The 27,901-nt window shown below is 33.9% G+C and overlaps 1 protein-coding gene across 1 annotated transcript; it reads left to right on the forward strand.

Moving 5' to 3' along the window:
- The first annotated feature begins 331 nt into the window (after positions 1 to 331).
- LOC132549710 (methylosome protein WDR77-like) lies at positions 332 to 27,597 on the forward strand. Its single transcript, XM_060213665.1, has 9 exons — positions 332 to 411; positions 22,004 to 22,189; positions 22,714 to 22,855; positions 23,405 to 23,454; positions 23,768 to 23,838; positions 24,073 to 24,127; positions 24,550 to 24,733; positions 25,102 to 25,179; positions 25,545 to 27,597. The coding sequence occupies exons 1-9, from the start codon at positions 354 to 356 to the stop codon at positions 25,804 to 25,806; spliced, it is 1,086 nt and encodes a 361-aa protein (XP_060069648.1). The 5' UTR covers positions 332 to 353; the 3' UTR covers positions 25,807 to 27,597.
- Positions 27,598 to 27,901: the final 304 nt, after the last annotated feature.

Below are 27,901 nucleotides of genomic sequence, written 5' to 3' on the forward strand. Positions count from 1 at the left end.
TGACAAGCGACATTCCCCACACCGTGCCTCTTTCAACTTAATGGTCTAGGGGACATAACTCTGTCAAGCTTAACGACAATAAAATGTTCCAATGCATTATTTTTCATTTCCGAACGAAATTCCCATCTTATTGCAACATACATATGTTTGTTAATCTTTATGCAGACAAGTAGGTTCCACTGGTGATATAAATATTTCAATAATATCAAAAAGATTGTCGCAAATTGATGTTTGATTCTGCGCAGAAACGACATTTGAGTCTTCGCGCGGGCTTCCGGTATTGGTTAGAATACACATGGTCGACCTCTGAAAATTTCTTTCCGGTGTTAAAAATAGGTTTCGGTTGAGCAGTGATGGATAATATACCAGCGGCCATGGACAGACACTTAGACGTGATTCAGTGTCATGAAGGTGAGCTGTTTTTATTCATTTATTAGTGATTTGAAATTGTAATTTTGGAATATACGAACACCACCCTCTTGGTACAGTCTCTCCACTGCAGTGATGTACATGTGTTGACTTCTATTGTTGCTGATGGAAACACAGATAACATGTTAAGAAAGAGTTTCATAGACTCACGTGGGTGAGGGCAGCATGGCTTGTGCTGGACAAACACAGAACATGACGGTGTACACTATATATAAATACAAGCTGTTTAGCGTGTTTTCTTTCACCATTGCTCGCAGTCAATATTAAAGTTGAATTCGGTACAATTTGGAAATTCACAGGCTACCATCAGAATGTATTGACAATTTCATTTTTCATTTTGCTAGAGGTTTACTTGATTTTGTTTGAAATTCGTATACTTTTCATTTTTTACAATAACTTTCAATTAACATAAACTCATTGCAAAACAATTGTTTCCATTTTGGTTAGTTGGAAAGTTGGTACAGACACCCAAGAATATGATTTTTTCAGAAAACATTAATTTGTAAGAACCTAAAGAGGTGTCTGGTCTGTACACCTATGGGTCCATTTATGTTATCACTGTCATCTTCATCAGACCAGTTAGGTAGCAAATCATTTGTATACTTAAGTATACAGACTGACGTACAGGGATTTCCAGCAGTCCCATAATATGTGCCTTTGAAGGTTCATATTGAAAGGAGAATCAACAGTAACATACATTTGAAATAAACCTTATAAATCAGGATATGAACAATTGAGGGTATCATCACATGGGACTAGAATTTTCACCTGTTACAATCCTATCATATATACAAAGTTAGAAACTTTGACACAGATAAATTTGAAGCCAAAACTGAAATCCGATTAAGTTGATAGTATTCCATACATACATGAGGTTGTTACAATGTACATATTTGGCATAATATTTTTTTCCTAATTGTGATCTATGAAAATAGGCAAATGAAGGCTTATACATATCCAACATGTTTGAGACAAATGTAGGTTATAGAAGTGCAATGCACTCAAGTAGTAATTTTTGTAGGATTTTTTCGGCAAATCCAGAATACCAATTCCAAAATTTGGATGAGTCATGATACTTAGAGATATAGTGAATTCTCAAAATTTGATTGGGCCCCACAGGAAAATTGCAGGACTCAGGTGCGAGTCCCAAAAATCATTGCTCTAGAGAAGATTATGTAAGTGTAGATTTTGTAAACTTATAAAAAATTCAAAGATATAAAAGTTTAGGGCTGTCAGTAGTGACTGGGTAACCAGTTAGGGGTCAGAATTAAACCGACCCTGATGAAAAATGTGTACCACTCCAGGCAGATGTACCTGTAGTCTTGAAGCCAGAAATATTTGTATTTCAGAACTTGAGACTGAAGAAACAATAAAAAGCTCTGCAGCCTTGACAAACATGTTGTAACTTATGTTCTTACACTTTAAACACAACTATGAATTTCCTGTACATACTTATGTTGGATGTACAATGTAGAAATTTACTTTTTGTTGTACAGACAGATGACACTTTCTCATGACCTATAAATGAGGAAGCATTGACCTCATTCACTTTTACTGTAGGGACCTCTGATGTATTTATAGAATTCAGCAAATTACTGTAAATAACTTTACATACACATTACTTTGGTCACAAACTGTTGCATGACTAAGCCTGACGTTTACTCATCTGCATGTACCTGGAAGCGATGAATCTGTTTACAAGTCTGATTAATGTTTACACACAAAGACTTCATGATATTAATTAGTGGTTTCCCAATCAGTGCTTATTTGCATTTCATAATGTGGGGATTTTATGCACTAAAAAGCAAGCAAGTAACAGGTTATATAAGAGGGCATTTACCAGAAACCAGACATGGGGCGGCGTGAGGCAGTTACCAGTTTTGCAAAATAAGTACCTGGTTACCTATCAAAATAGGAAACAGTTATGTCCTCTCCAAAAGCAGATTCACTAACCTCCAGTCATTTAATATCTGGTAAAAGTCTTAATGTCAAGTGTGGCTAAGTGTTTTATTAAGGATCATCAACGGAAAAAGGTCTTGTAATCAATTTATTGTAGAGTTATCATACTGTAATGTATTTAGATGACATTCTAGGCTGTTTTAATACCCTTTTGACTACGTTTTCCAAAAAAAATTGTAAAATTTTATAAAATCTAATTAAAAGTAAAGAAATATGAGGTGATTCTTCACACTTTAAGGAAGTCATTATGTGGCCAATATCAGGTTGACTTTATGAAATCAAAAGAGTTGGCGACAATGCAAGAGTAAAGTGATTTAGGTAATACAATATCTCAGATAGCTCTGTTTTCTGTCATCGAGGTTGACGCTTTTGTCAGGGGATTTGTAGGTAAACTAATCACTGATCAATAACTAGAAACATTGATTAGATTTGACAAAAGTTCAATCCAATAATCAATTTAGTTTATGCAAGATCATGCTTGTTATTCCATAATATGCATACATTTCTTGTTTATATTACTCTGTCAAATTATCCAAGATTATGTCCATCATTTCTTTAGGTAAATTTCCATTTGAAATCATTTCCACATTCAAGCATCATGTAGAAAAAGCAACATTTTATGATCATGTATATTGAAATGTTTTATTTACTGCTTTACAAATAACTTACAAAAGTCAGAGACTCTGGAAATTTGTTCTGCAATAGATATCTATGGATTATTCTAACATTTGATTCTTCATCAATTTGATTAATTTATTGATGAAACGAAATAAGTAAGACTTGCTACAATAGTTTACAAGCCCTGATTCAGCTGCTTAATTATACTAATTATAAGCGATGGAACTACTACAGGTTACGTCACTTCTTTTTAACCTATCTTCATTTTGACCCATATATCAACTGTTAACTGATTGATGATGAAACTCTAATATTTGACTGATTCCCAGCACCAATATCAATATAGTACTCCTTCCTTCACAAATACTTTTAAGAAACTATCAAACTGTTCTTTGCAACTGCAATCATCACTTTCAATCAGTAGATGAACTGAGAAATGATACTTCAGTCATCTGGGTTTTAGAGTCTGAACTCCTTGGATGTTACTAGACCAAAGTAATGTGTGAGAAACAACCTGGTGCTGTTGCATTAAGCATAGTAGCATCATATGCAACTCTACATCATTAGGTTTTCAAAACAGTTCAAGAGAAAAATCCTCGGACACCTGTGTTTTTCTGTTACTGTTGATTGCAATATTGATGACAGAAACTTGCTGGAAAACTGAAACACTTGAGATACGTCAGACATGCGACAGTGATACAAATGTATCATACGCAGGAAGGCCTTCAGTGAATGAAACATTATAATGTAGACCGTCCAGTATTTTTTCATGACCATTGCTTCGGGTCATCTGACCCGAAGGGTTTGTCATCTGCCATAAACATTTTCAACTTCTTCTTAAGTTCTACAAGTCTCATTGAGCTGAAACTTACCTGAAAAGATTGTGACATGAACTTGACCAAAGTTTGTTAACTTCGGGTTGGTCCGAAATCCAAGATGGCCGCCATATTGAAAACACATTTTCGACTTCTTCTCAAGTTCCACCAGTGCAATTGAGCCAAAACTTGCATGAAATGATCATTACATGGTCCTGACCAAAGTTTGTTACTTCAAACATCCTCTGAATAACCAGAACACCCAGGGTGATGATATTTGGCCTGTAGCATGCTGGGATTACAAAGGTTTACAAAGTTTGTTGAAATGAATAACCTTAACCCATTTTCAAGGTGCAGGTTGAGTGCCCGAGATTCTTAAATCCAGGTGAAATAGTTCAAAATTTGAAATCTTTTATTTTATGTCAGATGACCGTTAAGGCCCATTGGCCTTTTGTTTTTAATTGCCACCAAGTAGGAAGTCATATTTTTTTATCTTTTGTGCCATAAAAGTGGGAATCATGTGAAAAGTAGGATATATTGATATTGCAGAAATTTTGTTTTCTTGAATAAAAGATAACCTGATTTAAAGGTTTTGGGAAATTTGATGTCTCTGGGGAACCTTTTAAAACATAGTAAGCAATTGAGAATAGGTCCAAATACTGATAAGCTACATGTGAAGAGAAATTTGGCATCATGAAATATTTGTTCCTTTTAAAATTATCTCCGAATCTTGTTTGTTGAATGAAGCATTAATTATATCAATTGAAAGTTTCTCAAACAAGGATATAACTACCAAAACATTTTGTAATATTATGAAATATTTACATCACAAATTTACAATATAAATGTTACTTCAAAGTTATACTTAGAATGGCGTTAACTTGTATATTCTGCCATGTGGTTGTGTATATTCTCGCGGAAATGGATGGTGTCCTGGTACTAGCAAATGTAGTGAAAAAACCTCTGAACATGTTTTAAAGAAATCAAGTCTTTAGCGCTTGTGTAAATTTTGTTATAAAAGTGATTACTTTGTATTAAGACTTTAGTATATGTTTCATGACATCATATTAGAGGCACTTATCACAGATCAGTTTCTGGCTGTTTAATGTGCGTCTTCACTACCATGTTGCAAAAGATGGCTGACAAGGTATTGTGCTGTGATTATTATGACCAATTTTAGCCAAGGTTTGCTACATTGTTTGATGCGGTTTAGCATCTATCATTTCTGATGAATAACTCTCAAATGTGACTGATATATTTTATTCTTAGCTTTATATATCAAGAAAACTCTAAATATACAAGAATGACCTTTTTACATTTAACACATGGGAGTATAAGAAGCGTGTATTGTGGGAGGCACAGAAAACCAGACACAATTTAGTGTCTTCATTACAGCTTTCTATTATGCAATATATTTAGTGTTTTGATGATGAAATGTCACAGACAATACACTTTGTAAAACAATTTTACCTGACATTACAGTTAACATTTAAGTTTTCTGGTATATCCAGGGCTCTTGATCTGCCAGATTTGGGGCCGATATTCGGCCCCATTCCCAATGCAAAATAGTATCTTTTTTCCCAGTTTTACCAATTCTAAGGAAAACACCATTATTTTTCCCAATTCAAAGGGCCCCGGGCCCCAGTCCCAAAATGGAGTGTGAGAGCCCTGATATCACAGGTGTGTGTGCTTTTTTTTTTCAAAAAACAGATTCGAATTCTGAACTGGACGTAACCCAGGACACCCTAATGGATCTGGTGAATAAAATATTATCAAGAGATAAGTTTCTTTTAAGTTGCTGACTGTAAAATTGGTGTCCTGTTACATCCGCTAATTATTTTTGTAAATAAAACTTATTTGATTGTCTAAAATTGAAGTGACCAGGTACAAATATTCATGGCAATGCGTTATGTAAATAGATAATAACTTTTCATGAATTTGACAATAAAAAGTACTTCAGAAAGAAATCTATTCCCAAATGAACAGTCTTTGGTTTACCGTTATGTCCAGAAACTCTATATAAACAGCTGCATTTTCTCCATCAAAGCAGAACTTTCTTCTCCTTTATTAATCAGGATGCAACATCATTTTGTGATGTGAAATAAACTGTATCTTGGCGTTTTACATTGTTTTAAATTTTCAAAAGTGGTAACAAATATTTTATGATGCCAAAGTCTGCCTCATATACAGGTGGTACATAGACAGGGAAAATGCCAGAGTCCTGATGATAAGGTGTCATTGATGTGGCCAAAAACAAGACATGAAGAAAAAATGGTTTAATCTGTTTTAGTTAGGTATACCTGTTTTAATGGCTACTCTGTTATTCATATACTTTTTTGAACACAACAAAATGTTTTTTATGTCCAAAATGAATTTCGATTCTTCAGTATGAAGTCCAGATTAATAACGGTTTAAAATCCAACGCAGCACATCTGAAGCAGTCTGTGTGTAAGCTGTTCCTTGACGAAACAGAGAAATTATTCCAATTATTCCAAAATATGCTGGAGAGCCTCATATAATCTAATCACAATCAAGAACTGATCACAATGTTATTTCATAAATGATCGGAATTTATCAAAATTAGAAAAATCCATGTTACTGATACAGAATGAAACCAGAGAACTGAAATGCAAAATGTAGTTAATGAATAGCACTTTTGTTGTATAACAGGTAACACATTCCCTGAACCCTCTCCCCACTTTAAATACATTTGACTTGTAATTCACTCTCTGAAAATATTTATGCAATTTTGAATTAACCTAAAATGATATTAATTCAAATTTAATATGTAATTTTCAAATTAAAGTCGAATTTCTGATACATTCCATCTATTGTTCTTGTATATTTCTGACCTGTTTGATATGTAATTGATACACTTGATATCAACATACCTATACCACAATGTGTGAATAAATATTTCTGCTTTGTTGTGAGTATATAACTTAATCAATGGTGTGTCATACAGTTCGTGTATTGGAGGTTACTTCCAAACTAGTGCTGATGACACAGATCAACTTACAGGTCTAGAACTGTGGCATTGAATGTCTCAATCAAATCTCATGCATATGACATGTCCATTGTCACACTTGACAATGCAGTGCTCACCTGCGGTACTCCCTCACCTGGACACAACCAGGTAGATCATACTGCTATACAGGCCAGCCACTCAAATGTAAACAGATCTCTGGATTGATTGATGTGTATTATCCTGATAATACCATCTACCCTGTTTTTGTCCCAAGAAACTATTGAGAGCTAGGAATACAATAATTATGTATGATAATCAAACCAGATGATAATGAATGTGCGAGAAGTGAGTATTGATACTCGATTAAGGATATTTATTTGTACTCTGCAGATCATTCGAAAGTTGTATTTTGTTTAGAAAGAAGTTTTTCTGAAGAACTTGATGAAACAAGTTGTGAAACACCTCATTTCAGAATCGATTAGACACATATTGAATGATCGACAGATGTTTTGATACACTGTTGAGATACAATCTACAAGTTTTGATACACTAGAGGTCAAGACAAAGTCTTATATTACATTCTCGGTAGCTTAGTTGCTTAAACATGTGACTAAGAAATGTGTGTGAAATTCAAAGAATGCTTGCCTAATTGTTGACAAAGTACTAGAAATGGGACTGAACTAGTAATATTGAAGATTGCGTGACAGTTTCTAGTTAAACAACTTGTATAGCACTCTCAACAATACATACAATGACCATTTCATATAACCTCGTAGGTAGGTAATTATAATATTGGTACTGAAAAGTCCATCAACCAGATGTAGGTCAGTCCTACCTGTTTGTTATATATAACTATTTCTTTCATCTGATCTATAAACCTGTTGTCATTGTTCAGGATATAGAATTGTCTGGAATTTCAATTCATACTATTCATATTTGTTACAGTGTACATTCTTTTACATAGCTTCATGTGTATGTTTCTTGTTAGTTTTACAGAAGTTGTGTGTGTTGGAGGTGGGAAGGGAATGGCCAGTATATTAATCGTCCCTTGTACAGTGTACTATTCTGTCCCAAATAGTCATCACCTGTGTATGTAGCAATGGTGACTTCATGCTGAGTTCGTGTTTCATAATTCCAAGGGCAAGGTCACCATCATTATTTATAGAAAATTGTTGACAATTCTGCATCTTAGATTTAGTGACTTCAATTCTTCAGAGCTTTGGCCTAAAAAAAATTATTGTTATGTGTGGGAATATTTTTGGAAGAGGTCATTTTTCAGGGTTCCAAGGTCAAGGTAACTTGTACTTTGAATAGAAAACAGTATCATTTACCATTACAAAGTAATAGCTTATGCATTCTAATTTCTTTATAAAATTTTATCAAATGGTCAATTAGTCCAATACCTCCTATGTTTCAATGTTTATTTGAGAAGTTCAAATACTAAATAACAGGTGGGGAGTAAGATAGGGGACCAGGTTACACATTTTGGAATATTGATTGTCCATGAATCTGTCAAGGCTGAAAGTTTTGGAAAGGAAAGACCATCGTGTAACAAGAAATTCAGGGCCTTGATATAGCTATCTTTAGGTCAGTAGGTGTATTCAACTGTAATTATTCATCTTGTTTTAGGCATTGGTACAGGGTGCACCCCTCAATGTTCTTCTTGGTTGTGTCTTTATCATTCGTTTGAGTTATGCTATTGGTGAGAATAGGGTATGACGGAGGTAGGTTACAGAACTAATCTGGTCTATAAACAACACACCTTTAGACTAGTTTTTAGTGCCTTGCTAATCCAACAGGTAAACATTGATGTGTCAGAGATCATCGCTTCAAGACCAGTCAGGTGACGATTCATGTTAAAATTTCTTTCGGACTCAATACATGTCTATCATTGTCCAGGGGGTAAAACTGAATTTAAATTTTGAATAATTTTCAAAATGTTATGAAGTAAAATTCAAATTATGTCTTTTAGAATAAAAAATAAAATATTTTCTTGTATTGAGTAACAATTGGATCACTTTCCTTGTAGAATGACCATTTCTTACTGTTTTTAGGTCATCTGACCCAAAGGTGTGTTGTAAGTAAACTTTCAATTCAAATGACTTCTTCTCAATAACTCAATAACTAGAATGCTCAGGATGATGGTATTGGGCCTGTAGCATTCTTGGAGATAGGGCTACCAAGTTTGTTAATATAAATGACCTTGACCTGCTTTCAAGGTCACAGATGTCAAAATCTTTTAACAACATTTTCTCAATAACCAAAAGGCCCAGGGTGCTGGTATTGGGCCTGTAGCATGCTTTTGTCAACAAACAATATGTTTGGAGTAATGGCATTTGTGTAGTGCATGTATAAATAGTATGATTTCAAGTTTGCAGAAAGCGTCTTTATCAACCACCCAGTGTCTTCAATGTAAGCTGTAGTGTAGTTGAGCAATCTATTTTAGGCCTATTTGGCCTCTTTCATATGCAGGCCTTTATAGTCAGATGACCCTTAAGGCCCGTGAAATTTGGCATTACCAAAAGTCAAGTCACAAATCTTGTCAAAACAGATGTAAAATACATGGTTCTTCTTATCCAACAATCCAAATTTACTTTGAGGGGCTAAAATCACTCTGTCTCACTTGTCTACTGAATGTGCTGATACATCTAGGGATGTTTTACAGAATGCTTGTCGCCAGTGTTTAAGAAGTGTCACTCTGTGTTTAACCGTAACTTTAATAAGCACAGATCAAGATGTCCGTTTTAACCCTATTTGTGCAGGCAGTAATTGAGAGACTATTTGAGTTGCATCAATGATACTGGAGAAAAGGATACAATTTTGGATATTGAATTGTGAATGTAGGTGGCGAGCTGACATGCCTTATATAATTGATAAATTGGCTAACGTCATCTCCTCTAAAAAAAAATTTTTTTTTGTAAGGTGATAAGCAACAGATGTTTGTCAAAACACTCTCAGTAGTGTACCTTGGATAATCAAGTTTTCACTCTGTCTGATAGACTTGCTCTATTAATCCTATATTTCCATTGTTTATCACAATGTACATGTTGAAGAAGCTGAATTGGACCGACTTTTACGATTCAGTGATCACTTAGGTTGAAATCCATTTAAGAAGAAGTATGATGTCCATACCTGAAAGATCATGGCACACTTACGAATTTATATTGCCAAAGAACGGTGCTACATTGTGATATGGCAAATCTGGATTGCAGAATATTGAGGATGGTGTCTATGTCTTATTTTTTTCACTTTTAATGAATTGCATGAATTTTTTACTTATGCTTGCTGTTATAAATGATGTAATGGTATATCATTGTTTGTATAGAAGATGAGAGAAGACACCTGAAAGGTACTGAAGTATTACATAATATTCTCCTTATAGATATAACAGAGCTTTATTTCATCATTTCCTGCGGCATGTAAGTTTCACGACAGCCACACAATGACACAGTTATTGCCTGATCAGGAAGGAAAGGGACTGCTACATATTAGATTTTGTACACTATATAGTATACAGTAACACAGACTATAAACCATAAAACAATTACCTGTTATATATTTGTCCTTTTAATTATGAGCAAGACCTGTGACCAATAGAGTAACAAAATCATTTCCATTACATGTTACAAGAAGCATTATGACTCAAATGACTGTTCAGGCCCTTGGGCCTCTTGTTGTATTTCAAGTTCATTACTTTTAACATTGTATTAAAAACGATTCCAGATTTGATGTCTAGATCTGTGATCCAGAAGTCTGGTGCTCCAGTAACAGTGCTACCCCTGCTAAACTTTAGAATATAGATTGCACTCATTACAAATGTCAGATCTGACAAGGTCAAAAGTAAATGAAGAATGATAGAGTTCATTTTTAGAAAACTCTAAATGCCAAATAATCATGTATGCATGTTTAGCAAATTAGGTGTATAAACCAAGAGAATATTTAAGCAGTTTGTACCATGAATTTTTACTTCTAGTAAAACAGTTTAAAAGTTTATCTAATATATCAAATATTTGGCTTAGCTCAGGACAATGAATTCAGACTCGGTATTGTTGAATTCTGTATTTACTGTTGTATGGAAGTATTTGTATCAGTGTTTGAGCTTTCGCAGTGTATGAATAACACACTTCCTCGGATAATTCTTATAATCAACACTAAATTCATTCATGTGTTTAACTGTAATCACAAAAGTAAAATTGGCCTGTATCTACTCTAACCCCATAAAGATACAATAGTACTCCATAAGTAGAAATTATAGATTTTATAATACATTGTGGTAACCTATTCAAATCACCTGAAAGCCATAGATTGTTAAATGTAAGATATTTTCAATGCAAGAAACAACAATTCTTCGCTTAACAATGGAAATTCACTATTGTTGATTAATTACTGTAAACATTGTATTACCACTTTTTGGCAGATTAAGTTTGAGCATAGACAATAATCACTATATAATCAACATGAAGAAATGGCAATTAGTGCATTACGCTCAGAAAAAGGGCTAAAATAACATTACTGTTATAATATATATGAATATATATTTTAAAATATGTGTATAAAATTATTGATTATGAAACTGGAACCAGTGCTCATCATTTGCGTTCTACCCCAGTGCCCACGACACGTTAAATCAAATGTATAGTACACTGTTATTGACAATTTGATTACCAGGTTCTCAAAAGGGAAACATAGTGGCTATCCAAGTTGTTGGCTTAGTTTGGGACACTAGTAGAAATCACACATCAGCCATGATGAAGTAGTTGAAATGAAAGAACATAATGTATTGAATTTCATATCATCCTTGTGTGTATACACGGTGTACTGAACACACTAGTCAGTATGAATAATTAAAGTCAATATCATTCAGTAATTTCTAGGGGGAAAAAATTATGAAAAAATCCATCATATATAGTGTACATGTTATTCGGAGTAGGAAGAAGATTGCACTTTTAAAATCATAGAACATGCAAGATGAACTCTTTCAAATGTCGATGTGGACAGAGTTAAGCTTACAGCAACAATGAAATAATACATCGTTTGATATTGTTTTTTGGCATTAGTGATTCATATGTATGGTAAGTAATAGATTATCTGTACTGTACCCATGGCCCTAGTTTAGTCTCAGAGTTCATCAATATTGTAATATTACTACAGGTAGAACTGGGCCCAAGGCCACCAAATATAAACATTCTTTTTTCAGAATTGTATGCAAAGAGCCCTCTGTAAAATCTCGCAATCATAATTTTCTTACTTACTTTTTCCCCTATAGAATAAATTTTTATCAAGTCCAGATTCAGCTCTCATGAAAGTACAAAGCACTTGACACCTCACCTAAATGAACAACAGAGGACGTCAGTGTCATAGTGAGGTGTGCACCCTGAATTGACACTTGTGTAATTAATGAAGAATCTGCAATGATGAATGTCCTTTAGAACATTTTTTTATCAATATATTTTGTATGTACAACTTCAAGGATTTAACCATTGTTAAAATACTCAAACAGACATACATATTTATTCAGCAAGAAGACCAAATGGCCGACACATTACTTCTGATGACTCAAAGTCGGGGATGGGCTTATTACAGAACAACACAATGATATTTATTGCTTATTTTCTTCATCGGCTTAGTAGTAAGCATTTTCAGACAAACATGAGTAAATGGTGTCTAGATTGGTTAGAAATATTAAATAAAATGCATTCGCATGTTACCAGGTACAGCTTGTAAGCTATGAAAATGACAATAGTTGAATGAGACTCTCAAACCTCCTGAAATTCTATCAGAATGGTTTTACTACTATCAGGTCGGTTTTGGATTTTTTTTGTCTACACAGAACACCTCCTTACTGTACCAATTATAAAAAACACTGGCAGATGAGATGTAATTACTAGCAGACATACAGTCCGTAAATCAAGAAAGCTAATTATAATGAATGGTTTATGTTGTAGAAGATAAGAAAGTTTGTTTCCGACACATCTGTGTGGATATTTTTGTAGACCTTTTCTAACCTAATGTCATTAATTGGTTGTAATCCTGACATCAGAACTACAAACGTCAGTATGAATGGTGTAGTATGTTCTGTAATGAATTATCTGTACTTCAAATGCAACTTGTTTACAAGGTGGGTTTACTGTGCCAACATGTTAAATACAAAAATGGTGGGTATTATTTCATTGGAAGGTTACCTAAGAATGGCCCTTGATGATATCACAGACTCTTCGCATATCTCTCATTGATATGTCTAACAAAAGTCCTTGGAGCATCAATGACAGAAATTGAAATTATGTATTCCATAGCTAAAAGTTAACTCCAAATAGGAAAGAAGACATTGTGCCTGATTATATAGTGTTTGTCTTCATGTTAATTGTTCTGTTGTAAGTATACTACAAAGCAACATAGTTTAAGGAAACTGAAAGTTCTGTCTTTAGAAAATTAATTTTATGAAAATAAAGTAAAAACAATTGTGGAAAAGGAGAGTAGATGGAGCCATATCTCAGTCGGTTTAGTTTGGTGACAACAGCATGACTTTGACCTGAGAGCAACTCCCAGGATTATTGCAGACAATTTATTATTATCATTCATCAAACAACAAATAGGCAGTTTATCTTGAAAAAAATCAACAGATGGAAAATCTGAAGGCAGGGGCCTGGTATATATGGAATAAATGGAGCAGCCTCTTGTTGGGATGTGAATCCTGAGATAACTACAGGTTTTATTGGTGGCAGTAAGGGGGCAGTCACCTTCCTGTAATTTAGATAAGGTACACTGCTATGGTAACTGTGACTTCATACCAAGAAAAGAAAGATAGTCAACTGTTATAAAAAATATCCTCAGATTATGTTTGTTTATGCTCCCAAGGTTAGTTTAAGGACACTTGTAAATCAGTATTTAGGAATTAGATCAGTTTTGTTTGAAGTTGTAGTTGCAATTTTTTTTACCAGAGAAATGTGGTGCTTCTGTACTGGATCTTTGATCAACCATTTTATTTGATTATGTACAATTTTTCTATATAGAGATGTCATTGTCTCTTACCCTGGACAGCTGTATTCAGAACGCCTAAAACTTGATGGTGTAAGATTTTGTTTTTCCTTGTAAGGATAGAGGCTGGGAGGTGCCATGGCAACATAAAAATTTCAAATAATTGATCCCTTTTAGAGTATCAAAGTCATATGCTTAATTATAACCCCTATAATCATGTGACCATGTGAGTAGATTGACATCATGTGACTTTAGCTATTTTGAAAGAATGTCTTGATTAAGACATTGAAACATGTGATATTCAATTTCTCAATATTCATTTTCATCGAAGATAGTACAAGATAAAATACACAACATTGAAACATGTGAAATTCAATTTCTCAATATTCATTTTCATCAAAGAAAGTACAAGATAAAATACACAACATTGAAACATGTGAAATTCAATTTCTCAATATTCATTTTCATCAAAGATAGTACAAGATAAAATACACAACAAATAATGAATAGAAATCAAAATAAAAGGAAATCTATGTTGTATGTTTTTATACACCAGAACATTGACATGTGAACAATTTAAACACTGTTAAATAATCGAAACTGGGATAACCAGGAAATATTAGCCCCTGTGAATTAAACATCTATACATCAACATTATAACCATGATTTTGTTTTAAGTACCTTTCTTTTTTCTGGTGTCAGAGTTCCTTCATTGTTAAACAAACCAGAAATAATTTTGTATGTGTACACTTTGCTTGGTGCTCAACCACATGAAGAGACGGAGCACAGATGTACAGTAGATAAGAAATCAGGTCCAAGTCTTCTGAAAAACATGCATACACAAACAGAGATAACGAGTTAAAAAGTAGCACAATTTCTAACTTGGTAAGATAACCACAGAAAATAGGAAGGGAAAGGAACTCATTATTTCGTGGAAGAATAGTTTTGCTACTAAATTTTGAAGTTTTGTAGATGTTCAGAAATGTTCATTAAATCCCTGTAAAGTTAGTGAGTCAAGTCACCCTGGAGATGATTAAGTGGAATATGTATTTGTAATTTCCTTATTAAGTTTTTTCATTAAGAATATTTCTGCAGATACGCTGTTGCCTTTAAAAAATAATTCCAGGCTGGGTTAGAGAAATAGGTACTGCTTTTCATGTGTCCAGATATACAGGAAGAAGGTAGATTTATATACACAGTGGAAGTAGATATATATGCTGGGGTCCTGTTTATCATCGAATAACATAAAGTTGATTACAAATTAGTCTACCCTTTAAACCATACAGATACTGCAGGAAAATTCACACCATTTGGTTTATAAGGTAACCTGCATACATTCAGAAGTGCATATATTTGAGCTTACTAGTATGTGATATAGCATTCAATATCACACATCCATTAGTTGACATCTGTATTAGCCAACTTAGAATTCTTCTTTAGAACCACAAGTCACAGAGTCATATTTGTCCAGTAGCTTACAGTAAATCACGGTCACGCTGTGTTCAGGAAAGATCAGATTTATTTATTGGTATTTTTACATTGTATATACGATACAGACTCAGTAAAGACAGGTGTTTATGTAAAGGGCATCAACTTAATTGAATGTTGTTTTTTTATTATTTTATGAGTGGTTTGAGATTTATTTCAGTGCACTTAATGTGAACATCAATGATATTCAGTACCATGGAAACTTAAACTGAAAAATATATATATATGTATAGAAATTATAGTATTGAGTTGATCTGTAAATGCTGCGAGGGGGGATTTGATATGTTTCAGTTCTAGAAATATCTGGAGCAGTGAGAGATTTTATCTGTGGGGTGCCTCATTGATGTAGGTGTGAGAGATATATAGACATCCATTCATGGGCAATCAAGTGAAACACTGGAGAAACACTTTTAACAAGCTTGGAATGCTTAACATTTGTAGGATCATTTTTAAATTTATAATTTTTGCAAATATTTGAAGATTTATGTCTTTGTGACTATGTGGAAACCATGTGTATTTTCAGTGTGTTAATGTCGTGGGACATTGCCTAATCTTTGTATCATGAGAAAATAATGTATTACTGGTGTGAATTCTCAGTTTATTCAGCTGATAGAACATTAAAGAGTATATTTTATGTACAGGTGGTTCTTTCTAAAATCTGTTAGATAACTTTAAACTGGGTATTTACCTATACAACTGCCATTAAATGAATTGTATATCAGTTTTTGTTGTCCTGGAGACTCAGTCTACAGTAAAACTGCTTTATAAGTAGAAATTGACACTCGTGGAGACACAATTATTTGTTTGATGGCAGAACCATAGATATGATACTATATTATAATGAGTTCTACAGTATATTAAGGTTTCTGATGAAGCAAGACATCAAAATACTCAGGTATCTTTTTAGACAATGTCAGAACTCATTGATCAGAGCAGACAGGCTTTGCTTTAGAAATTTTTCTTTGCATTCTGTTTTTTTTTGTAATGCAGAGTTATCTGCTCTTATAAGCAAGTATGGATTTTTATTTTGTTTGTTTGCCTGAGAAGATTGTGTTTTCTCACAAATCTCTATGACGTTACTCTCACAAACAAATAACACAACAATCTGTACCTGCTCAGAACAGAAAACTCTGCATTGCAAAGAGATAGAATTATTGGTCTGAATGCCTATGTTACAAAAGTTGGCTTGGTGTACATAAATAAAAATGGAGCCAACCTTTGATACATGAATGAATATATGTAATTTTTAGAGTTATGGCCCTTTGTTTATTTTTTATGTTAAGTTTTGGTATTCACATTGTTTTATATCCAATTTCAGAAAAAAGTGTATTATATGCAATGAAGACATCATGTGTTCTAATCTTTTCTTCAAAGATTTTAATTTGGGGAATCACTTTGAATTTTATGAAAAAGGGTAGAATGAGTGCAGGATGGCATGTTGCTTTGTATACAGCCAATGTCTGATGAAGACACGTTGCTTTGGTTAAAAGCCAAGTGATAAAAAACAATTTAACAAATATTTTCATTATTTATAGTATATAAGACAAATACAAGCTTGCTGAATTTTAAAGATGCTGTTGGTTTTATTGGATCAAATTAATCAGCCTGTTGATACATATACATAATGCTACTGAGATCAAAATCAAGTGGGACTTTCCGGGTATATATACATACCCTGCAGGTGAGTTCTCTCAAACGGCTGTCATCTTTTATTTTCTAAGTTGGTAGATTATCTAAAGAAGATACATTGGAGCAGCTTATAACTGTGATCTCAGGGTTTTAGGGGTTAGGAGCAGAGGGATGATAGGCCTAATCTGTCTTATCTCTCTTTTATGTTGTTTAAATACAGGGAGTATTTAGTTAAGATACATAGACTACTGGTGGTACCAAATATAAACATGTAACCAGGTTCAGCTTTATAGTTTTGTGACCATGTGTGTATTTGACTAATGATACACATGTACCAGTAGTTAAGAAATCTGTGCCATATCCATCTTTCAGAGAAGATGTTTATGTTTTTGCTGAAAAAAAAACAATTTAATTACGGATTCTGCAGAGTTTCTATTGGCAAAGAAAGAAAAAAGAAAACAATTTTGAAAAAGGGATAATTATTGAGTGAGTCACGGAGACATTATCCTCTCAAGAATAAAATTGATCCATTGAAATTTTCATTTTCTATGAATTTTACATTTAATGGACTGTCTATATTCCTATATTAATTAAATTTTCTGAAAATGACACATAAATATGTACTCCAGGATTTTTGTGTGAAAATATGCAGTGATTTCGAATTAAAAAAAAAGTATCACTTTTTAAAACTTAAATAAATCTGATCTGTACTATGTATGAGTGAAAGTGATTCTAACTTTATATGTGCAACTAGAGAATAGTGTTTTGTATCTTCAACAATTTACAATATTTTGAAAATTTACTTTAAAAGTTGAACTGGGAGCTTCGGCTAATTAAATTACTATTGAAATCACACTACACAAGATGATAAATTTGATTGAAAAAGTGTTGTTATTGTTAAAAGTCGTTTGTTATACAATGTGTATGTCTTTGATTGACGTAATTGTACTTGGGAACCTGTTTGTGAAATAGCAGTAGGTAATGTGAACTTTTTGTGTTGTCGTTAACTGTCATGTACATGTATTGTAGTTGTGTAAGTAACAGGCATTATTAGGGGAGGGGCTTAATGAGTAATGGGTATAATTACTGCCACAGGTCACCCGACACTATAAACTGAAAGTGTATACGAGCGGTGATGTCGTGGTGTTTACTTTTAACTTCACTTTTACTGTGGTTTTGTTGGGTCTTTTTTCCTACATGTTACTGGTACACTTCAATCTTGATTCAGTTTGAATTTATTTTAAACTTGAAGCAATGTAAATTTTAAGTATAACTACTTGATACAACATATTCCTTATGCTGTAGAATATGAGAAAACACTCTTACAGTTTTGCTTTTTTCTGGCATGTCCACTGTTAAAGATTAAAAAAAAGAGAGATCTTGTTTCATCTTTAACATGTACTCCAGTCTACCTTTTTGTTTTTGCCCAAATTAGATGGACAAGTAAACATTTAACTGTAGAGAAAATTTCCTAATGTACAGTATTTTGAAGTTTTAACATAGAAGTTGTTGATGGGGCTGGGTTGAGTTGCACAAGTTAAAAGTGAAGTATACATACATGTATATGAAATTCAAAAGATGAAATAAGAACCAATGTACCATTTGCATAGACAGTTTTAACAAAATTTGACTGCATACATCCCTAAGGAACCATGTATCAAAGTTCATTATTCAAACTAATGTATAGTATTGTGTTTAAGGAAGCCTGGGGAAAGTTCATTTCAGGATTTAAATCCCTTATAACATTTGTAAGCATGAAATGTATATTTGCTTGCACAAAAAACATAAAAAGACCAATGGAAACTCTGCATGTTTATGTTCAAAAAATATTAATCTTGACCCTGCTATCTACATCCTTCAATTTGAAACTTTCATTAAGTAGCCATTTTAATATAATGCACAGATTACCTAGACTAACAAAAGTTTTATGCATGTTTTAGCATAGAAGTATAATTTACTACTCTTGTCATAGTATGTCAATTGTCCTGTCAATTTGGAGAGTGTATCCTGACTTTGTGGGAAGAGAAAATGAAATCTTAGGTTGAAAAGTAATATCTTGTGATTCTGATTCTGGCTGGCAACAGGAACAGCTCCATGGGGAGATCCCAGCTTATTGCTCAAGACAGGGTTAAATTTGTCCATGTAGATAGTGACACTGGTTGCTGGGGTGGATCAGAACGAAGGAAAATGTCAGAGGCAGTACATGTATCCCATTTAAATGTTTGGACTGAGACTGTGTGGTGGTCTGTAATATTCTGGATATTGTGATGTCTGACATGTATGCACACTCAATTAATGTCAGTTCTGAAGAAGGCTTTATACATGATATCTTCCAGTATTTTAGACCTACTTGTATGTGTAAAAGATGCATGCATACTCAAAAACAACAATGGTAATTTTTTGCAAAGTTTTAATAAACTAATTCATGTTTGGATTCAAAATGTTCACTAGAAAAGGTGTTTGTAGATTTTTTTAATTGCGATATAGAATTTTAAAAAAAATTCAGACTTTTACAATTAAAAGTTTTGAGAAATATCCATGTTAAGATGACTATGCTTTTTGTTGTTGATATCATAGAGTGAGAGCAGGATGACCTGCAGGCAATGCAAGACATTCTGCAGACTAGGGCAGTCACATACACTTACCTTGTATGCTGTTATTAACACTGGACATTTATCATTGTCAAAAGCTGTTCTACGTCTGCTGTGTTATTGGAACTGTGTTTTCATTCAGTTTACATATCATTTTAAAAAATAACCATATTGTTTTACAATACCACATTTATAGTGGCTGTTTTAAAAATTCTGACATCTCTGGTCAATACCATTCAACATATGGTGTAATACCTTACAGGAAGTTTTCCTCTGAAAAAGAACTTTATTCACAAAAAACATGATATCTTTCACATTTAAATGAGGAGAATCAGTCCAGACTTTTCAAGTAACATCTCATGTACTACTTCTCTGTCGACATGCTTGCCAACTTCTCAGCTATTCATTTTAGAGAAAATGTTACAAAATAGAAAAAGAAGAATTGAAAAGTAGCTTTAGGGAACTTAACTTGATAGATAGTTGTGTGAATTGTCAATGCTAATGTGATAAGGTGTTGATTGTTTTGAAAGAAAAACAGGATAGTCTGTAATATAGGGAGAATCACAAGGCCTGTAATGTATCTTGGGCAGGAAGACTATAGTATACTAAACTAGCTTTATGTCGTGCACTCTCCCCCAGAAACATTGTCACATGTACGCCTCTGTGATATGGAGACTTCATTTAGATTAATATAATTGTATGAGATAATTATTGATATATATTTTGTAAGAAACTTCCTTAAACATCTTAAGCTGAAATAAAAATAAAGAACATGTCATTAGGCATGCTCTGCTCATGTCTACACAGCTGTATGACTGTATAGAGACATATGAAGATAAATACAAATGACTGTCAGAAATAATTAGAACTTTCTGACTTGGAAAGGATTCTGACATACATAGAGCCAGGTATATCTGTCCAGGAGTTATTCAGGTTCAGCCTATCCTGTCGCTGATGTCATACTTCTGTAGCTGAGGGGAGGAATGCCAACTGACCTGTGTACATACACAGTATGTACACATGTCTATCTTAACTCCCCTAGTCATTACCTTGATGAGATATTAGAATTTCATTCTAAACACTTTCAGTTCCCATGTTTATAATATTTGAATATTTTCAGCCATCTGCTTTACAGGGCGTTAATATTTTGACTTGCACCATGTAGAGATTATGTAATCATTTTTTCAAAGTGCACATGTGATGGAAGTAGAAAACGAACTTTTATGGGTGTGATGTAAATGTGCTTTTCTGTAAAATTTAGGCCACCATCTGGCTATCTTATTGTATATAGAGAGGCCTAAGGGGATTAGGTAGAACATCAGTCACACTTCCTGGGATGAGTTTTCTTAGAAAAAAAACTTATCTTGTTAGGAAAAGCTGTCAGATTTATGATGCAAATATATTGAATTTCTGCCTAAAAGATGTTAAATATTCTCTGGTCAGTTTGAGCCAAGTGGTCAAGATGAGGTTCACGGACTTCAGACGTCCGAGTTGGTACATTGTACTTATGTACCATTGCACAAACTTAACCTGGTATTGAGATACACATCACGAAACAGAGTATGATTTAAAGTGCTTTCCCTCATTTACCTGTATTTTTGTAAAGTTATGGTAAGAAGATGTGACCTCAAAGCAAGCGACTTAAAGGGATAGAAAAATCCTATTAAAACTCCGAGTGGCAGATGTGGTTACCAGAAACACATCATAACTCTATCCAAATTGTAACTTAAGGATTTGGCCAATTCCAAATGAAAGCTCAAAAGATCCTCATAATATTGTCTTCCTGACATCTCTAATTAAATGTCTACATCCTAATTTTAGATCTGATGAAATTTCTCTTATCGGATACTAGTGGTGTAGGACAACTTATCGATGTATTGCGATAGCTTTGCTCTCAATAACAATAGGTTAATAACATATTTTCAAGTTGATAATTATTGCGATAGTTTGTTCAACTATTAATTGTTAATTACAGTTTTATAACTTAACAAAAATGCTTCTTGAAAGCAAGATTTTTCGTCGAGTTATTGCCATTTTGAAATTTTACTATTGCAATACTATTGTGATTGCTTTTCCTGGCCTCAATAGTCACCCTTATTTGATACTGCAGCAATATGTTAGACAAGATGTTGGAATACTAAGGGGTCAGATTAGAAGATGTGTTTGAAACTCTGGGATGAAATGAGATCTTATGTCATAATATTCAGGGGTCAGATTAAACAGTGCATCTCAATACCATGGTCTCAGATGAAATCTTATGTCATGATATTCAGAGGTCAGATTAGACAGTGTATCTGAATACCCTGTGGTCTGATGAGATTATTTGGAGGTCGGATGAGACAGTGTATTTGAATACCTGGGGTCAGATGAGAGCTTATAATATTTAGGAATGTTATTAGCAAATGTGTCCGAATAATCTGGGGTCATGACAACAGAATACTCAGGTATCATATTAGACAAATGTTGAAAAAGGTTTAAAGATCAAATATGACTGGTCTCGGTAAACGTGTACATCTTTTCATTCTTTACAGATGGAGGAATATTACTTGGGGCATCAAACCTGACCGGTCGTTACTGGTATGGGTCTATATGGTACTATCAGGATCCCTCATGTGCCCCTGATGTGGAGAAGTGTAAGGCTGGTGTGCAACTGGAGGCGGGGCTAAGTGATGCCTTGTGGCTCAGCAGTACCAAGGTCCTAGTTGGTTTAGATACAGGTGAGATACTTACATAAGAAACTGTACGATTTCTTGTCCTCAACATGCATTTGTTCAGTTTGTTCCACCAGTATTTCAGTCCCCATCAGGTACTAACAGATGCAACAAGTTTGTTTTTCTCCATTACTACCAGTGGGACAACAGATAGGTTAAATATGACTGGTACTACTATTAGGAAATTTTTTATTTACTTTTCTTATGACACTGGTATATGTCTTCGATACTTCTTCAGGTGGTATCGTCAGAATGACAAAATTCACATACCAAAAATTTAGTCTTCAACTCCAGCTAGATTTATGGCCTTTAACTCACCTCACATCATTAGGCCCAATCATCTTATGTATGTCCATTGAATGTCATTTCCTGTTGGCTTTAGAATTACTGGAGTTCACATGAAATGTTCTTGTTTAAGCAAAAAATAAATCTAGTCAATTTGATCATAATGTCTTCACTTCTTAGTTTGATAAAAACAGGAATTCTTAGTTTTATAGATGAATCTAAAATACATTTGATGATTTTTACAGGCGGACTGGCAGTATGGGAGCTAATTGATGACTTTGATACATTTATGCAGCAGTTATCGACGGTAGAACATGATGATATTGTCAGCTCAATATCTATTTGTAGTGACAAGCAGAGGGCCATATCAGGAAGTCATGACAGATGGTATGCAAATAGTAAACTAGGTTTAAACTCATCTTGTAGATAGGAAAACCAACCAACCAACCAATCAGAATTGTTTGGTCAAATATAAAGATACCCAACACTGTACATACATGTATAAAGATACCCAACACTGTACATACATGTATAAAGATACCCAACACTGTACATACATGTATAAAGATACCCAACACTGTACATACATGTATATGTGTTGACAGAGCTTTTCGCTTAATAGTCATTTCAGTTTTCACAAGTATTATTGATAGATGATTTGTAGATCAGACTGATCGCATACAATGTTGCTTTATGTACAACATGTATGTACTCATTTTGAAGTATGTATGGTGTTGGGTGGAGGTCACAACTGTATTTTTATGAAATATTAAAACTACTGATACCAGCTCCAGGTTTTGTGCCTGAAAATAAAATTAATAAATGCTATAACTGCATTTATTAAATTTAGAACGAAAAATAATAAAATGGTCATTGGAAGGTAAGGCATTGAGAAGTAAAGTTCCCTGCAATGATATGACTGTATTTTGATTTCAGTGTGAAGGTATGGGATTTAGAAACTCTAGCATCTAGAAATACATACAGAGGTAAGATATCTGTTATCCCTGATTAGTTCACATTTGTCAGGTTTTGCAAGTTTTCATGTCTTAGGGAAATCCTCAACGAACTACGGAAAGTGTCTACAGTATTCTGGTGTTAATTCCATCCATAATTATGTACCCAGTGTATTTGGGTAGAATTTCCTACATATTTTATGTCATTGTCCACTGCATTGGAATAAAAGCATTCGTTTTGGTCGCCTGGACTTAATGCAGGATAGATACAATAAGACAAGAAAAAATAATCTGAATTTAATCATTACAAAATACTGGTGTGTCAATACTGTGTTTTGTGTTCCAGCTCACGGGGACCTGGTAAACTGTGTCAAGTGTCATCCAACAGAGTCTGCCATTTTCCTATCCTGTTCACAGGTAAGTCAACACTCTGAAATTTCACTCCGTATCTCCAAATATTGTAGAGTGCTGGGATGACAGTATTTCAGTATTTAAATTTGGCTATGCATTTGGTGTAATAAATCTTGTTTTATCAATCATTATTATGTCTTAAATGGAAAAAAGTCTTCTTACAAATTTATAAGGCCAGAAAAAAGTCATTACACAAGTAAAAAAAAAAGTTCAACAAAAATTATTTCTTTCCTTTTTCAGGATGGTAGCATATTTTTATGGGACACACGAAAACCTAAACCAGTTAGTATTGTAGGTAAGTAAATAATTGCATATATTTAAACAATTGTTTATCGTAAAAACATCATAATTGAAGCAAATACAAAATTAATCAAATTGAAAAATTTCACTGGTAGAAAACGTGAGATAGATATTGTGTTGGAAGGAAGAGGTTTTTGTGTCGCCTGCAGAGCTAGTGGACACTTAGGGATCACTTTGTCCATTGTCACGCGTCCAGACTTTTTTGGCTTATGCTTTGAGTTATCAAAATGAAATTTGGTATATGGCTTCTTGTTGGAAGGGTACAGGTTAGTTTTGACATCCAGTTCAATTTCTGGGTGACCGTGACACTTTATGCAGTCGACACATACAGTTTCGAGGAACTCTTGTTATTCACATATTAGTAAATGGCAAGATAAAAAGAAATTCTAAATCATTGTATTTCCTTGTGTACTTCAGACAAATCACCCCTTCAACATTCCTCCAAATGTGTTGTCTGGCAGCCCAACTCTCAACATTCATTTGCTGTTGGTGATGAAACCGGTCAAATTGTGGTCAAAGATACGCGGATGTCAATAGGAACACCAGTGACCTACACAGCACACTGCCGCTGTGTCAACAGACTCGAGTTCTCAAGGGATAGGTAAAGCTATAAGCAACAGTTTACAATAGGAGGACATCGTCAAGATATAGTAACTCTGAACAAACAAACACACATGAACTTTGTGTGGGAGTTGTGAGATATAGAACCCAAATGGAATTAAAATGTATATTTGAACTATATTTGGGTCCAAATCATGTCTATTTTGAAGCCCGAATTTAATCCCCAATACCTGGGTAGTTATGAAAAAAAATTTGTACTAACATCTTACCAGATTATATAGAGTAGATGTCACAAATGCAGTGTAATATAAAGTAACTTGCTACACAACTGGTTGTTACGGATGTGTATGGCTTCTTGTTTTAGATACTACTTGCATCCAAATATCTTGTTTATTTGCTATATTACAGTCCCAGTCTGCTGGCCTCAGTATCCGACGATTGTGAGGTTGTGATCACGGACACTAGTTCTGTGAAATGTACAGAAGTGTGAGTATCCCTGTTGAAATCAACCATTTTGATGCTTAATGAATTGACTGTGTAAATTTTGAAAATTTTGTCTGTCCCATAAAAAATGTGAAAGGTGGCACTTTTTTAAACGCTCACTTTGAAGAATTATCTTTTGTTTAGTTTAAATTTGAGTAACTGCCCAAAAAAGGAATTAGCAGAATAGGCCTGAAAAAGGAAAAGACACTAAAAGTGGATCTTTTCATAACTTCCTTGTCAGAAGTTGTGAAATTGTAAGCTTGCCTAGTTGTAGTTCTTCCTCAGAAATTGATGTAATTATTTCATTTTCACAATAGGATACCTTAGGGAAAACTTTGTTTGAAATTATGTTGTTTTTTTTTTAACAGCTACAGAAACCGATCCCACCGTGACTTTGTACAAGGATTGTCCTGGAAAGGGAACCAAATTTTCACATGTGGCTGGGACTCACAAGTGTTAACACACACCATAGACAATGTAGCCATGACAACTTCTGGCACCGTAACCATAGCAGACAAGGTCAAAGGTCAGACAACTATAGGTGATATGAACTGTAAGGTTGAGACTTCAATGAAGGATATGGTGAAGTGCAATGGAAATGGTGATTCCATGTCCGTGGAGAGTACCTGACCTCACAACTACCTCAGATGTTACAAGGTCCATCATCTATTGTTCACGCCAAGGACACTGAAGATATTTTATTGGATGCTGAAGGCCATTGAAGGTCATTTTAGGTCATTACAGGGCATTTTAAAGGACAATCTTGGTCATTTCCATGCATTCTTCTGTGTGATCGAGGTCACTTCCATGCATTTTATTTGGATGATCTAGGTTGATTTCATGCATTTTCTTGGACGACCTAGGTTGTTTCTATTTCCATGCATTTTTCTTTCTTCTTCTTTTTTTTTTTTTTTTTTTGACAGGTTTCCATGCATATTTCTGGATGATCAAGGTAGTTTCCATGCATTTAATTGGATGATCTAGATCATTTCCATGGATTTAATTGGACGATCTAGGTCATTTCCATGCATTTAATTGGACGATCTAGGTCATTTCCATGCATTTAATTGAATGATCTAGGTCATTTCCATGCATTTAATTGAATGATCTAGGTCATGTCCACGCATTTTCTTGGATGATCAAGGTCATTGTCCTGGAGATCACTCAGAGGGTGTTTTTCATTGACAATTATTGGAGAATTTTTAGATCTGAAGTTAAAGGGTTTTATTGTAAGAAGCTTGTCTATTAGTGTTATGTATGATACAAGGCTTGGATTACTGTCATGAGTTTTTATCCTCATCAGTCAATACAAGCCAAGCCTTGAATTCATAGAGGTTTACAACCTTCTGATGAGGGAAAAAAATCTATTAATACAGTGCAATGATTATTAAAGACCTTAACACACCATTGGATCCCACTGGTGTCATTAACTGGTGTGCTCATAATGGCCATGTCATTCATTCTTTTATAAACCAGCAAATTTGAGGAATACTAGATGTTCATAACAGGCCATGGGAACAAAACTATGGAGTCACAATCAACATAACACACTTTTGTGTTGAGTGTCTCCCAATATTGAACTTAAAAGTGTTATACTGCTAACTATTTAGATTATATAAAGATAGGTTTTATATGTTGATATATATCTCATTAAAGTTTATAAGTTTGAATGACACCAGGTGTACCATGTTTTACAATTTGAAGTTGTTGGTAGGTGAACATCTTCCCATGGAAAGCTTTTAGTTGTATTCAGTAAATATTTTTTCTTTCCATCATCGATTGATCTCTGTATTCTTTTGCTATGTCAAAGCAGTGATCAGTTGTAGTATATAACTGACTGAAAATTCAGACTGTTAAGAATTTTCTTTTGTATTATTACAATAAGTTGTATAGGGTGTACTATATATCAATACATTATGCAGTACTCTAATATAAAGAGTTGTCTCCCCTCTTAAAATTGTAATATTTGTTAGTTTGTTTTTTAAATGTTTAATCATACTCAAAAGGTTAGGGGGGAATCCTCAGGAAAGATTTCAAGGCCCAGATCTCTTCTAAGAAGTTGTGTTCTGGCCTTATAGACTTGATTAAATCATTTGTTTTAAACATTTATCTATCTCTTTATTGCTTCAGTTACAAAATTATATTTGTCCTATATAAAAAAATGTACAATACATTACAAAAGGAGTTTCCTCAAGTAGCAAGAGAAAATGGAAGGACTAGGCCTAATTTTACGCAAGCTCGTGATTTCATACTTTGTTGAAAATGTGATTTCGAATGATGGCTATGAAAGATGTGTGTGTGTGCAAGGGACTTAATCAGCTGGAATGAATGCTGAAAAATACAGGCAAAGACAGAAGTTGTCTTTTTATGATAAAACAGATTAGCAATATTACACAATAAACATTAACAGTAATGTGTTCATACGATGTGCTTTTGTTATCTTTTAGTGTTATATTTACAAGTACCTTTGTAAGTTGCCATCTTGGATAATATTAAGGAGACAATCTTGATATGTTTTGAGATTTTCTGTGATTTATTGTGATTGCAGTCGGCATCTCCTTTCAGTTTGTGTCGTGAATACATTTAAGGAATATTTGAATTCTGTAGAATCAGAGATGAATATGGGGAAAATTTTAATTTAAGAGAAAAAAAATCCTGAGGTAAAATTTCAACAACTTTGGTTTGTTGATATGCAAATAATATTCAACAAAGTGGATCTACATAT

The sequence above is a fragment of the Ylistrum balloti genome, unplaced genomic scaffold (assembly GCF_031769215.1).
Source record: "Ylistrum balloti isolate Yb309-2 unplaced genomic scaffold, AGI_CSIRO_Ybal_v1 Utg370076, whole genome shotgun sequence".
In the NCBI taxonomy this organism is placed as follows: Eukaryota; Metazoa; Mollusca; class Bivalvia; order Pectinida; family Pectinidae; genus Ylistrum; species Ylistrum balloti.